Source organism: Muscardinus avellanarius (genome assembly GCF_963383645.1).
Source record: "Muscardinus avellanarius genome assembly, chromosome: 13".
Taxonomy (NCBI): Eukaryota; Metazoa; Chordata; class Mammalia; order Rodentia; family Gliridae; genus Muscardinus; species Muscardinus avellanarius.
In genome coordinates, this window is record NC_137799.1 from 21,007,093 (window position 1) to 21,020,426 (window position 13,334).

Consider the following 13,334-nt stretch of genomic DNA (forward strand, 5'->3'; position numbering starts at 1 on the left):
AGCACCTACCATGCTCATCTGATACAGAGTATCCTAGTGAATAAAGGGCTGAGGACAGGAGGAATGACTGAACACAGACTGAGTGAGTCACATGGATGAAGAAGCTGGCTCCTTCTTTAAGTCTTACCAAGGCACTCCTATCTTTCAGAATAAAGAAGATGAAGGAGAGATCACCAAAAGCCTGAGGAGGCCAGAGACCACGTACAGGCAAACCGGCCTCGCTCCTGGGCAAGAGTATGAGATATCTCTGCACATCGTGAAAAACAATACCCGGGGCCCTGGTCTGAAAAGGGTGACCACCACCCGTGAGTATCCACTGCAATGGAGCCTTCCTCTGGTATTAATAAGTGCCCTCTCACATCCCATCCGCATCGAGTAGCTTTTCTGATTAACAAAAGTCCAAATGTAGAGGCTTTAGTAACTAACAATTCTGCAGGTTCGTAATTCACAGTTGGGCTCAGCTGAGCAATTAATCTGTTCTTCACTAAGCTCACTCATGCATCTGTGTGGTCTGGGGCCGAGTGGCCTAGGATGGCCAAAGCCAGGATGGTGACATTCTGCACCACGTGAGGCTGTCCACCTGGCTGCTGAACAGGCTGAAAACCAACACTACATCACTCTGTCAAAGCAAATCCCCAGGCTGTGGGCTTTGAGAGGTAAGGAAATTAATCCATCTCTTAATGAGAGGAGCTTCCAAGGGATATAGATGCAGGCAGTTAAATAATCAAGGCTATCACAAAACATGTACCACATCATCTAATTTAATACTAGCACCCAGGCCCCTGATAGTCAGGGCAAATATTCATATTCTTGTTTTTTAGAAGTAGAAACTAAGGCTGATATCATTTTAACTAATATCATAGGGTTAATACAATCAGGGCCACAACTTCAGGCGAGGGTTCACTTTAGATGTTGACCTCCAGCCAGGCATGGTGGCACACTCTTGTAATCCCTGTGCTTAGGAGGCTGAGACAGGAGGATTCCACAGGCTCAGCCTTAGGTACTGAGTAAGAGCCTCAGATACTGAGTGAGGCCCTCAGCAACTTAGTGAGACCCTGTTTCCAAATAAATTATAAAATAGGCCTCGGAGTATAGCCAGGAGGTAGAAAGCCCCTGAGTTCCACCCCTCAGTACCACAGGAAAAAAAAAAAAAAAGAAGTTGACCTCCATTGAATAATCTGTATTTTGCAAAATATTGATGCCCTTTATTCGACAGAAACTTATCAAACCCAATGTTGTCAAAACTTCTGGGAGTGGAATAGGATTTAGTACTACTAGTCATTTGGTGGGTAGGTGGTAGGCAGAAAATCTAAATTTGGAGCTGCTCTACCAGGAAGCAATTTTTTTAAAAGAAAAGAAGAAGAAAATGATTTTGCATTGCTATTAGGGGAAAAAAACCCTCTTTGTTTTTGCAAGATAACATATGTGCCAACTCTGTAAGGAATTGAGTCTTCTTGGCAGGGGGTTGTTGGAAAAATTAAATCTGTTGACTAATAACAAGACAGAACATCTTGCATTTAAATGTTTGCACATTTTGCCTAGCTCAGAGCAAGTTCATAGGACTGTCTCCTTCGTAAGCAAGTGTTTTCCATCATGCTGACAACATCATGCTGTGGTAGGTAGAAGGCAGGTACCAACAGGAAGAAAATCATTAGGTCACCAGAAAGGCTTAGAAAAGATGAAGCAAATGCGTATTCACTGTGGTGAAAGCACATGGAAAACACAAAAGACATTTCTTTCACCTGCTCTTTTGTTTTTAACCTAAATTTGAGGGTTGTCTGCTTTGTTTTCTTCTTATTGAAGAGCCCAGCATTCCAAGATCATGTAAATATCCACACAATGTAAAGATATTTACCTGTTCATCTTGTTAATATGCCTAAAGTTTTTCCAAGATTTTAAAGACCCTAAACCTTCAGTGCAAAACATCTTAGGCTTCTTCTTTCTGGCATGTGGACAGAGGTTGTATTATAACTATTTTCAACATATGAATATTTTTGAGAGGCATGGTCAACTGTAAACTATCCATCACAAAAAGGGAAAGAGCATAGGCTTTAGATCCAGTCAGTTCTGAACTTAAATACCTTTTTCCTCATTCATCATTGCTTTGGAAAAGCCCATTCCTTTAATCCTCAGATCCAACACTGGGGAGATGGGTTTATAGTACCCTCCTGGTCAGATTGTCCTAAAGATAGAGTCACAAATTATAAGGTTCCATGCTTGAAATATGGTTAGCACAGATCAAAGCTAGTTTCCACTATTCAAGGGATCCAAATTAAGAGAAAGATTGTCAGTATTCTTGACTGAATCACAACCTCTTCAATAAAAGGAGTGCTGAGGAGGTCAGACATATTTGATGTGTGCTTGCTAACAGCTCTAAGAATATAGGATGGGGAGCATTACTGTTCAAGTTAGAGTAGCATTTTTATCGGGCATTTTATGGTCTCATCATCTGAGAGCTGAAACTGATATATCAACATCTGGACCTCAAGAAATAGACCGTAGCATCTCATGGTCAACTATGAACTATCCCTTCTCATTCTTTGCAGAAAGCCTAGAAGCCTAGTGTCTTTTTTCTTTCTTTTCTTTTCTTTTTTTTTATTTTTTGTGGTTCCGGATCGAACTCAGGGGCATTCTGCTTCTGAGCTACACTCCCAGCCCTTTTTATGTTTTTGTTTTGAAATAGGGTCTCATTAGGTTGCTGAGAGTCTTGCTACATTGCTGAGGCTGCCCTCCAATCTATGATCCTCCTGTCTCAGTCTCTCAAGTACTGGGATTACAAGAATGTGCCACTAGGCCTGACTAAGTCTAAGTGCCTTCTGTTTAAAATTTTTATTCATCCAATGTGAAAACAGATATCCAACCATATTAAAAAAGGAATAAAGAAACCTTAACTGAATGCCTGGCATGTGCCTGGCTCTATCCTGGGGTTCCAGAAAGGCCAGTGACTCATTCTTTGAATGAATGAATGGACAATCCCGTCAAACTTGATTCAAAGTACAGGAAAATCTGCTATAGGACAGAGACAAAAGTAATGTTAGTTACAAAGTTCTTTAGGGGCAGTAACAGCCACTGCATGGGATATGTAATTACCTGGTTATAGTACAGTGAAGGAAACTCCTTGCTAGGGAGCACCATGTAAGTGAAATTTCAAAGGATGGACAGGAGAGTTTTAGATGGGGGAGGATAATCTCAGGGAGAGGAAACAAAGGAACAGCATGTTCAGAAACCAAGAGGGGCCACACAGCACGGTAGTGTGCCCCCAGAGCTCTGAACAGCCATCTGCTGTTAGAGCATTGGATACCAGGGTAGGTGGGGCAGGAAGCAAGCTTAGAGAGACAGGCTGAAAACCAAGATGAGGATACAGGATGGTCCAGGCTTAAGATAGCAATGACTTTCTAGACTGAATTATTTTCATCAAAAACAATCTTCCTATATACCATCAAAACAATCTACTGCCTTATAGCTTGGTTCCCTAATTCTGATGAAAATTTCCCTACTATTCAGGAATAAGTTAATTGTAATTTTAAAAATATCAGCAAAACTAGATCACTTTTGTTCAAAGGAAGTATATACTAAACATGTAGCTTAAAAGAAATGAAATAATAACAATACCCACCAAGGAAGGGCCTTTGGTGATGCCAAGCCCTGAGCCGGGTTCTATGCTGGATACTTTGCAAGACTCACCATCTCCTTTACTAACTGAAAACAGCAAAGACAAAACCCTAGAGGTGGCTTCACAATCCTTACTTACAGTTCATCAAACAGGAAACAGGCTCAACAACAGGCTCCATAGGTGAAATGGAGTCAAATGTCCCGGATGTACCTAAATATTCACCCACAGGTCTGAGGATGCTGCAGCATCCCCTCCCTGCTCAGCCCCTGGCCTTGATCTCCAAGACACTTTTGTCCTCTGCCCATCACAGGCTTGGATGCCCCCAGCCAGATCGAGGTGAAAGATGTCACAGACACCACAGCTCTGGTCACCTGGTTCAAGCCCCTGGCTGAGATTGATGGCATTGAGCTCTCCTACGGCATCAAAGATGTGCCAGGTGACCGCACCACCATCGACCTCACACATGATGAGAACCAGTATTCTATCGGGAACCTGAAGCCAGACACAGAGTATGAGGTGTCTCTTACCTCCCGTAGAACTGACATGTCCAGCAACCCAGCCAAGGAGACCTTCACAACAGGTAACGGGCCCTCCCCTCTTAACAGGTACAGACAGGGAAAGATGGCGAGATTCCTATCCTGATTCATGCTGGGTGTTTTTGAGGCTCATTTTACAGTAAGAAGAGTAAGAAGGGGATTTCCACTCCTTTGCATTTATTTAAAGATATGGTCACAATTAATTTTCCAAGAAAAAAATTCCAAATAATCTTTTGAAGCCAGGCATGGTGGTGCATGCCTTATAATCCCAGTACTTGGGAGGCTGATACAGAAGGATCACAGGTTTGCAGACAGCCTCAGTAATGTGTGTGTGTGTGTGTGTGTGTGTGTGTGTGTGTGTACCAGATTCAGGTCTGATATTCTCAGAATTCTCAGACAAAAAATTCTATTTAAAATAAAATTCAAATAAACATTTAAAAAGTAAAACACAGTATAGAGGAAACATGAATGACAGAGAAGCACCTAGACTCAGCCTATGGCATTATTTTAAAGTACCAAAGTGTCAACTGTTTATTCAATAAATATTTTTTTCAGAGCTCAGTAAGCTCTGTGTAAATTATTTCAGATACAATGAGGGAACGACAAACCAGCTTTCACACTCATGGCCTTATTTGTAATTTTATTGTTCTATAAAAAATCAAAAGTCTGAGAAAAACACAGATGATTAAAACATCTTGCCCATCAATTATGGGAAAAGATGCCAAATCTGTAGCATTTGTTTAGATCTGTGTATCAGCTATGAAGACACAGAGGTGCAGGGGCAATTTTGTTCTTTCTTTGCAGTGGCAGGTGTATTTTATATGTCGTCTTGAACTGCCAAAGACACCTGCTCTCCTGGTGCCTGGCATCTTCGGTGCAAATGTTCCTTCTCCCACACAGGTCTGGATGCTCCCAGAAATCTCCGACGTGTCTCCCAGACAGACAACAGCATCACCTTGGAGTGGAGGAATGTCAAGGCAGCCATTGACAGCTACAGAATTAAGTTTGCACCCATCTCTGGAGGCGACCATGCTGAGGTTGATGTTCCAAAAAGTCAACAAGCCACAACCAAAACCACACTCACTGGTAAGTTCTGCATCCTGATTCAGGGGGCCCAGGTAGGACCCCCCCAAAGGTCAGGAACCTGCTCCTGTGTGACCCCATTTTGCAACCCTCTAGAGAGAGAAATAAGCCCAGTGCCCAGCAGCTCTTCTCCCATAAATGTCAATAAGTTTGTTTGGACACATCCCAGATATCGAAGATTCAGTGTCTAGGAACCATTTTCATGGTCCCATGAAATCCTTTCCAGTTCTAGGCTAACTCTCAACCTGTGTATTCTCGGTTAGGTCTGAGGCCGGGAACGGAGTATGGCATAGGAGTTTCCGCTGTGAAGGAGGACAAGGAGAGCGACCCAGCAACCATCAACGCAGCCACAGGTGAGGGGCACCTGGGATTTCCACCACAATTGAGCTGACACAGTATGTGACCTTTTGAAATTGGCTTTTTACCTTTCATATAATTATTTTTAGATTCATCTAAATTATATCTCATGTCAAGAGTCTATGCCCTTTAAGCGCTTTTAACTGAGTAGCATTTTGTGGGATGGCTATGCCATCATATTACTTTTAATTTTCCAGAAATATCACAAAGTAATGAATAACTAGGTCCATTTATGAAAAAAGAAACCAAAACTCAGAGAGGTGACCACCCTGTAGCCATACGGCCCCTGCGGGCAGACCCAGGAACCCAGCCCAGTCAGTTAGTTGACTTTCTGCCCTTCAAGCATCTGTGCCTCACAGCATAAACATATCTATCTCTGCTTTCTCCCAGAAATCGATGCACCTAAGGACCTTCAAGTTTCTGAAACAACAGAGAACAGCCTGACCTTGGTCTGGAGGACACCAACAGCCAAGTTTGACCGCTACCGCCTCAACTACAGCCTCCCCACAGGCCAGCCATCTGAGGCCCAGCTTCCGAGAGACACCACCTCCTATGTCCTGAGAGGCCTGGAACCCGGACAGGAATACGCCATCCTCCTGACAGCCGAGAAGGGCAGACACAAGAGCAAACCCGCACGTGTGAAGGCTTCTACCGGTGAGTCCCCCAGACCCCCTGAGCCCTCTGCTGATCCTGAGCTTTCTGGACCCCTTCAAGCCAGTTTTCCTCATCTGAGAAGCCAGACAGGGAAATGTGTTGCTCTCTCTACACATGAAGCTTCTAAATTCCACTTTGAAAGAGCTGCTTATCTTTCTTTCCCAGGTAATGATTTTTTTTTCTCAAATCAGCTGATTCAGCAAAGTTTCCTCACTGAATTATAGTGGGTTTAAATATTTCTTTCTAGGAGAACTTAAAACTTAAAACATTGGAGCTTGTTTTTATTTGATATGTTTTTTGTTTGTTTTTATCTTCTTTTAAAGCTATGTGTTTTATAGAATCTTCAAAATTGTTTACATCTCTTCTCTAACTCAACAAATAATTTACCTTGTGTTATTTTTAAAGGTGAACAATATGCTAGTAATAATTTTTGGTTATTTTCCATAAAATGCTTTTATTTCAGGTCTTTCCTCTCTGGTTACCTCTGAAGAGCTGCCTGTGGTTCTCCTAGCCACCCCTCGATACTCTTCTTGTTTTCTCAATTCTTTTAGTCATGGAGAGGTTAACCTAAGTTATCCATGGTGACAGCTGAGTTCTGACTTGCGGTTCTTCTATCTCTTTCCTCCTGTTCACTGACCCTGCTGCCACATTTTCTCAGTAACTAATTCAAAGAAATAAACAGGGAAAAAAAAAGAATTGTTCCTATATGAAAAATAACACATGCAGTTGGGGCCACTAAATTTTATTCATGATGTGTGGATGGAAAATATATTTTTCAGGATGGAAAATATTATTTATTCAGGGTTTAACAAGTAATCATCTTAATTTTGAACTTAATTAGTAAGCATGTATTGAGCACCACCAGCATACATAGGAGTGTGCTGACAGTTGAGCAGTGGGTAACAGACCATTGTAGAGTCAAGTCTCCTGCTCGGAGACCTTGGGGAAAACTAGATAATCAGAAGCAGAACTCAGATGAAGGAAGGGAGTGATTAGAAGGTGGGTCAGGAGAGCTAGGTTGAGGACATCATGATGGAGCTGTTACCCCAGCTGAGCCTGGATAATTAGATTACAGTGGGAATATTTGGCAATGCCTCAAAGCATCTTTGTCATTTATAAACATCTTCAACTAAATCTAATAGGACACTCCAGAAACAATCACCTAAAAGAAAAGTTGTTTTCCTCTCTCGTAAAATGAATCTGGAGTGGGATGGTTTGGGGGTAGAAGAGCAGTTTCAGATGATCAGGGACTCAGGTTTTTTCTGTCTTTCTGGCCCCACGTTCTTAGTCTTGGGCTCTCATCTCTTAATATCACAATAGGGCTGCTGCAATCCAGTCATTACCTCTGTGATCTAGGAAGCATGACCCAGGGAAAACCAAAACTGCAAAACATGACGGTCTTCTGCAGGAGTCTTTTCTGAAACTATCCCAATCACTTTTCCCCAGGTCACTGGACATTCTTAGATCTAAGTGATGATGAGAAAGGTAGTCTGTCTGAAGATATTATGGGCATAGCATCATGGTTCTTTGTAAAAAAAAAAAAGCAAGAAATTTAGTAGACAAAGAACATTGTTTGTCAGGGAGTATAACATGAGCCAAACAGACAACCCTCTGGACTCTGTGCATGAACCACTTTCTGCTCAGACATGGGAAAACTGTGGAAGATGTTCTAAGGCAGAGTTTAATCAAATGTGGAGGAGACACAGAGCAGAATCAAGAAGAAATAAATCTATAGCAGAAATGTGAATACTTCAGCTCATTTTAAGAAATTGAGGAAGAAAAAAATATACCCAAAACATATGAAGTTTCTCTCCTCCCTTCTCTTTCTACTTTTTTGTGAGTTTGACAAATGCTATATCGTAACACCAGTCATCCCAGCCATCTTCTCTCCCTTGTAGCACTGTCATCTTCTTTATCCAGTGGGGAAGCCAGAGACCTTAGCAGCTCAGGGAGAGAAAACTTTCCTAGTAAAGCGGCTGGAAACCCTTTGCTTCCAGCTGAGCAGGTCCCAAAGCCTCAGTGATCCCATCTCCCTCCCTCACCGTGCCTGCTTACAGCCGGGCGTGGTGGCGCACGCTTGTAATCCCTGCGCTTGGGAGGCAGAGACAGAAGGATTGCACAGGTTCGAAGCCAGCTGTGCGCACTGGCTTAGGAGACCCTGTTTCCAAATAAAAATGTAAAAATAGGTCTGGGAGTGTAGCCCGGAGGTAGAAGGGCTTCCAGGAACCCCAGTACCACCAAAAAAAAAAAAAAAAGACATCATGTTTTATGTTTAAAGATGTTCTTCATTCATTACAGGGGGAAAAAAGTGCCAAGTCTTTTTTATTGGCTCTCCTCCATTATGTGTAGAACACCTTCCACCATGGCTTTCTCCACAGAAATTTATATTTTATTAAAAGGAGAGCAGATGTGTCTTTGCTCTCTTGAAGACTGCCTTTCAAAGTCTCCTGCTTTCATTAAGCCAGCGAAATACTAGAGTACCACACTCTCTGTGCCAAGTTCTGGGGCTACCAGAGCAAAGAAGGTAGACCTGTGTTCCCGGAGCTCAGTGTCTAGTGTCTAAGCCAGTGCCAGCAGAGCATTGTGCTCCCCACCACCCAGACATTTGCACATGCAAGTGGTCCTACTCCCCGGAACTCCAGGGAACTCTCTACTCGATTCTCTTCTTTATTTCAATCAGCTCAAGTGTCATCCAAAGCAGAAGACGTCTCTGACCACTCAGTGTGGAAAGGCTCTCCTCCTCACCCCCTCTCCATGCTGCTCTTGACGGTAGGCAGTCACTGGCTTAGTACCTAAGTGTGGCCTCCTCATACTGCCAGAACGCAAGCGCTCTTCCTTCTACCCACTGCTTAAGACCCAAGGGTCTTAAGCACAGCTAAGCACATGGTATGAGCTCCGTGAGCATCCGGGGCCCCAGCTACTCCAGCCGGCATGGCCATTAAATCTTCTGGAACTTCTTCCACCTCTATGTTAACAGCCAGTTATCTCCCCTAAGGACTAACGAAGAAGAAAGAAAATCATTTCCCTGAAAAGTCTTTAATTCATTGTAATTCATATGGGAAAAGGGAAGGGAAAGGAAAGGAGACTCTTTCTGTTAGAACTGAAGAAAATCCATGTGTGCCAGGCATTTTTCCCTCTGTACCCTTCCCTCTCCCTCTCTTCCTCTCCTTTTCCTCTCTGTCTCTCTGCATGTAGAGTCGGATAAGCCCATTTAAACTCTGCTTAAGGTCAAACCAATGAATTTGCTGTGAGCCATGGGAGGGTTAAGGAGAGATGATGGGTAGAAACACAGAAGCAATAAAGCATCTTTCCACAGCCAAAGATTTAGCAGTGATGGCCCAGTAACTCACGTAAATGCTGAAAGTGGGAAAGTAGAATTTCACTGTTAACTACAGCGTGGATACTGGAGAAATTTTTACTCTGATGTTCCATTTTGATTATCTAATATAGCAAACTGAAATGTATTCAAATATTTACCTTGCCAATAAACATGTATTTCATACATACATACTGTGAGTCAGGCAATGTCGGTAGAGAGGCAGAAAGACACAGCTGCTGCCCTCAGGAAATGATGCTCACTGCAATGAGAAAATAGAGAAGCAAAGCCCAAAGTGGAAGACTGGAGCTCACCTGTTTTAGAGGGGCATGTGGGATCCACAGAAGGATAGAGGCAGGAGCCTACCTCACACGACCAAAGCGGGAAAGAGCTCAGAGAAGGCTGGACATGGTGCTGCACACCTGTAATCTCAGTACTTGGGAGGCTGAGACGGGTTCGAAGCCAGCCTCAGCAACTTAGTGAAACCCTAGGCAAGTTACTGAGACCCTGATTCAAGATAAAAAAAATAATAGGGCTGAGTGTGTAGCTTGGAGGTAGAATGTCCCTGGGTTCAATACCTGTTACCACAAGACAGATGAATAGATAGATAGGATGATGATGAAGAAGAAGAAGGAAGAGAAGGAAGAGGAGGAGGATAGATAGATAGATAGATAGATAGATAGATAATAAGATAGATAGAAGTTTGGGAAAAGATGATAATGCTTGGCTGAATCTTCAAAAAGGAAAAGTAGTTGGGCAAGTAGTGAAGAAATAGTGGCCTTTCCAGCAGGAGGAACAGTATCTGAAAGGATCAAAGGCCTGAGAAATTTTATACTCAATCTGTGTGGTCCTTCTGTGTGACAGAATGGAAGGGGATCCGGCTATAAGGCTAGCGATATCATCAAGAACATCTGCAAAGGGCTGTGAATATTATGTTAGGGGACGTGGTCCTCATTCTTGATAGTTACAAAGATTCCCTAAAAGGTTTTAAGGCAGCTCATTTCAATTGTCTTATCTCTAGATTGAGGCCATTTAATCTATTCCTTAGAATCCTCAGGCTAAGATTCAACCATCCCTTTCTGTGGGAGAATCACCCTTTTTCCCATAAGCAAACAATCATCAAGCCAGCACTTGGTAATTACCAAGAGGGTGGGAATCTAAAGATGTGAAATTGACAGTGCCAGAAATTCTTCTGGCCAGCTGCTCTACCCACCATGAGCACAGAGATTGGATTTCGAAATCCTAGTTTCCCAGGCCCACTGACATTGTTTAGAGGGTAGATTCCAGTGCACAGCTGTAAGAAAAAGACAGCAGCCTTTTCATCAAAAAATGCCAAGGAAGTCTGTGTGCGACTGTACAATGGAAACACTTGGCTTCTAGGGCAGGAAGCCCACGAGCATGTCATTTGCTATGGAAATGTGGAGTCAGCGATTATGAGAAACTTCTTAGTCTACACCTCAATTGTTGTACTTTAATTCATAGCATCCCCCCTCTTTTATAATTTCAATTCCTCTCTCTTTGATTTATGTTCATATTTGATTCCTAAAGTCAGACCTCTTATTTAATCTGACTAGCATTTGTTCCTTGAAGTGTTCTGGGTGGGGTACTAAGAGCACACACCTGCCCACATGCCCACAATACTTCTCTTAAGTAATAAACCAGTGCTCTTTCTTGATTTACCTACCAAAAAAAAAAAAAGTAGAATAGCCAAAAACTATGAGAAGATCATCACTGTGACTATTACTATTTATTGACCGGTATGGCATTATGTGAAAATTCCTCTTTCAAAAGACAAAAGAGGATTGTGTGGGTCACTGTACAAAAGCATCAATGACATGTACCAAAGCCAATTCAAAGAGATGAGATGATGCTCATCGAGGAGAGGTGTCTCCAAGGTTTAGTGCCTCTTCTGCCTCTTCTCTTTCTATCTGTATGTAGCAGCTTAATTTGTGAACTCTAGTCACCTCTTCCCTTCCTCAGTTGGATAAGTCTCCCCCACATCATTTGCAAACTGGAATTTGAAATTTTCATCATGGGGAAAAATTTTTATGACATAATTAGAGATCAGGTTTAAAATACAAATACCTGGAGAGAAAAGACAGAACCTTAATTCACACAAAGGTATAAATTGTTCATGTTAGATATGTTTCTGGCAAAGATTTTGGAAAGTGGGAGAAAAAAAGGAAGGGAAAGGAAGCTAAGAGGGAGAATTTAAAATCCCTAAAATCAATTTTATCTTTTGCTTGGATTTGTTTCTGTCCTGCATCTCTTTATGAACAAAGACTATTAGAATATGCAAGGAAGAAAGCTCCCAAGTTTAGTGGTGCTTGAATCAGAAGGTCAAGGTTATAGCCGGATATAATCATTATATCTGGAAGCACTGTTTCTGGCCCTTGTGAGGGCAAATGGCTAAGTGTTGAATGGGAGCTGCTTCTTCCTTTTTGTCCCCTGAATCTAAACACATCCCTTTGGTGTGGGGTCCTTTCCTTCTCATAGGGATCATGCTTAGGTGGGCCAAAACTGCAATACAGCCTTTGGCATGAGATCCAAGACATGAATTTGGTTTGAACGAGGTATCCATAAACTGTAATTCAGAGTCAGGTATCACAGATATTTTCTGAACAGGGCCAAATGGTAACTATTTTGGATTTTGCAAGCTCTACACTTTGTGTAACAACCGCTCAACTGTGGCATCACAGCACAAAGCAGCTATTGCCCATATGTCAGGGAGTAAGCATGACTGTGCTCCAATAAAACTAAGTTTATGACACTAAAATTTGAATTTCATTTGATTTTAATGCATCATAAAATATCATTCTTGTTTGGATTTATTTATCAATCAGTTAAAATGTAAAACCCAGTGTCAGCTTGCTGTCAAAGTGGGAAGCAGCCAGATGTGGCCCCCAAGCTGTGAATTGTGTAACTATGACCTAGAAATTTGAATGAGTTTAAGGTTTGTCAATATGAAGCAACTACACAAAAAAGTTTCTCCAGAATTTGGAAAACAATGAATTAAATAGATCCTAGAAAAGAAACGTTTTCATCTCTGAAAGGATGCCTTCAGTCAAATTATAAGCTAACGTTTTCAAGTTAAAAGATTTCTTTCTTGGACATATAGGACTCGTTTGAAATAAGCAGGAATGGAGAGGCATACAGAGATAAACTATTTGTTATTCTGAATGCATAAAGGCAGTTGATAGGGTTCATTTGCAAAGAAATCCTTTCTTCTTAGGTCACCCAAAGTCCACTTAAGCTCAGCCCCAGGCAATGATCTCCCTTAAGGCAGATCCAGACAAGTGGGTTTTTACTGAATTCCTGTATCCCAGAGATGAATAAAGAGGGTGCATTCAATTTTAATTGAGCATAGTAAGCGGTTCTCCCAGGACTTCAGGGTTTTTTTTTTCCTATCCAATAAGGGAAACGTTTTCAAAGGCTGGTCACCTTTCTCAGTTTAACCTTAAGAGTACTGTGTTCATTTACCTCTAATCTTTACTGAAGTGGCCCAATAAGACTGATTCAAACTCTAGAAACTGACACAAATCATAAGATAAACTATAGTATACTTGCCAGAGGCAGCACAAAAAGAAAAGAAATCTAAGAGAAGCCAATTTCTTCAACTGCCTTCAAATACAGCAGGTTGAACCAAGACCCCAGCAGCAGCTGAGGGCCACCACCCTAGGATGAGAGATGCTTCCCCAAATGGAAAGGGAGCCTGGAACAGAGGTAACATGATGTGTAGCGTGGCCTAGATCTGGAGAAAAGTTTTCCTGGAGAT

The 13,334-nt window shown here is 42.1% G+C and overlaps 1 protein-coding gene across 5 annotated transcripts in view; it reads left to right on the top strand.

Moving 5' to 3' along the window:
- Window positions 1-13,334, top strand: part of TNC (tenascin C) — a gene marked incomplete at both ends in the record, with an annotated part of 67,469 nt that overhangs the window by 8,572 nt on the left and 45,563 nt on the right. For all 5 annotated transcript variants that reach the window (XM_080708442.1, XM_080708443.1, XM_080708444.1 and 2 more), the window contains 5 exons: window positions 149-305; window positions 3,924-4,193; window positions 5,050-5,235; window positions 5,496-5,585; window positions 5,980-6,243. In XM_080708442.1, the coding sequence (XP_080564568.1) occupies window positions 149-305; window positions 3,924-4,193; window positions 5,050-5,235; window positions 5,496-5,585; window positions 5,980-6,243 (967 nt within the window). The remainder of the gene's footprint in view (window positions 1-148; window positions 306-3,923; window positions 4,194-5,049; window positions 5,236-5,495; window positions 5,586-5,979; window positions 6,244-13,334) is intronic.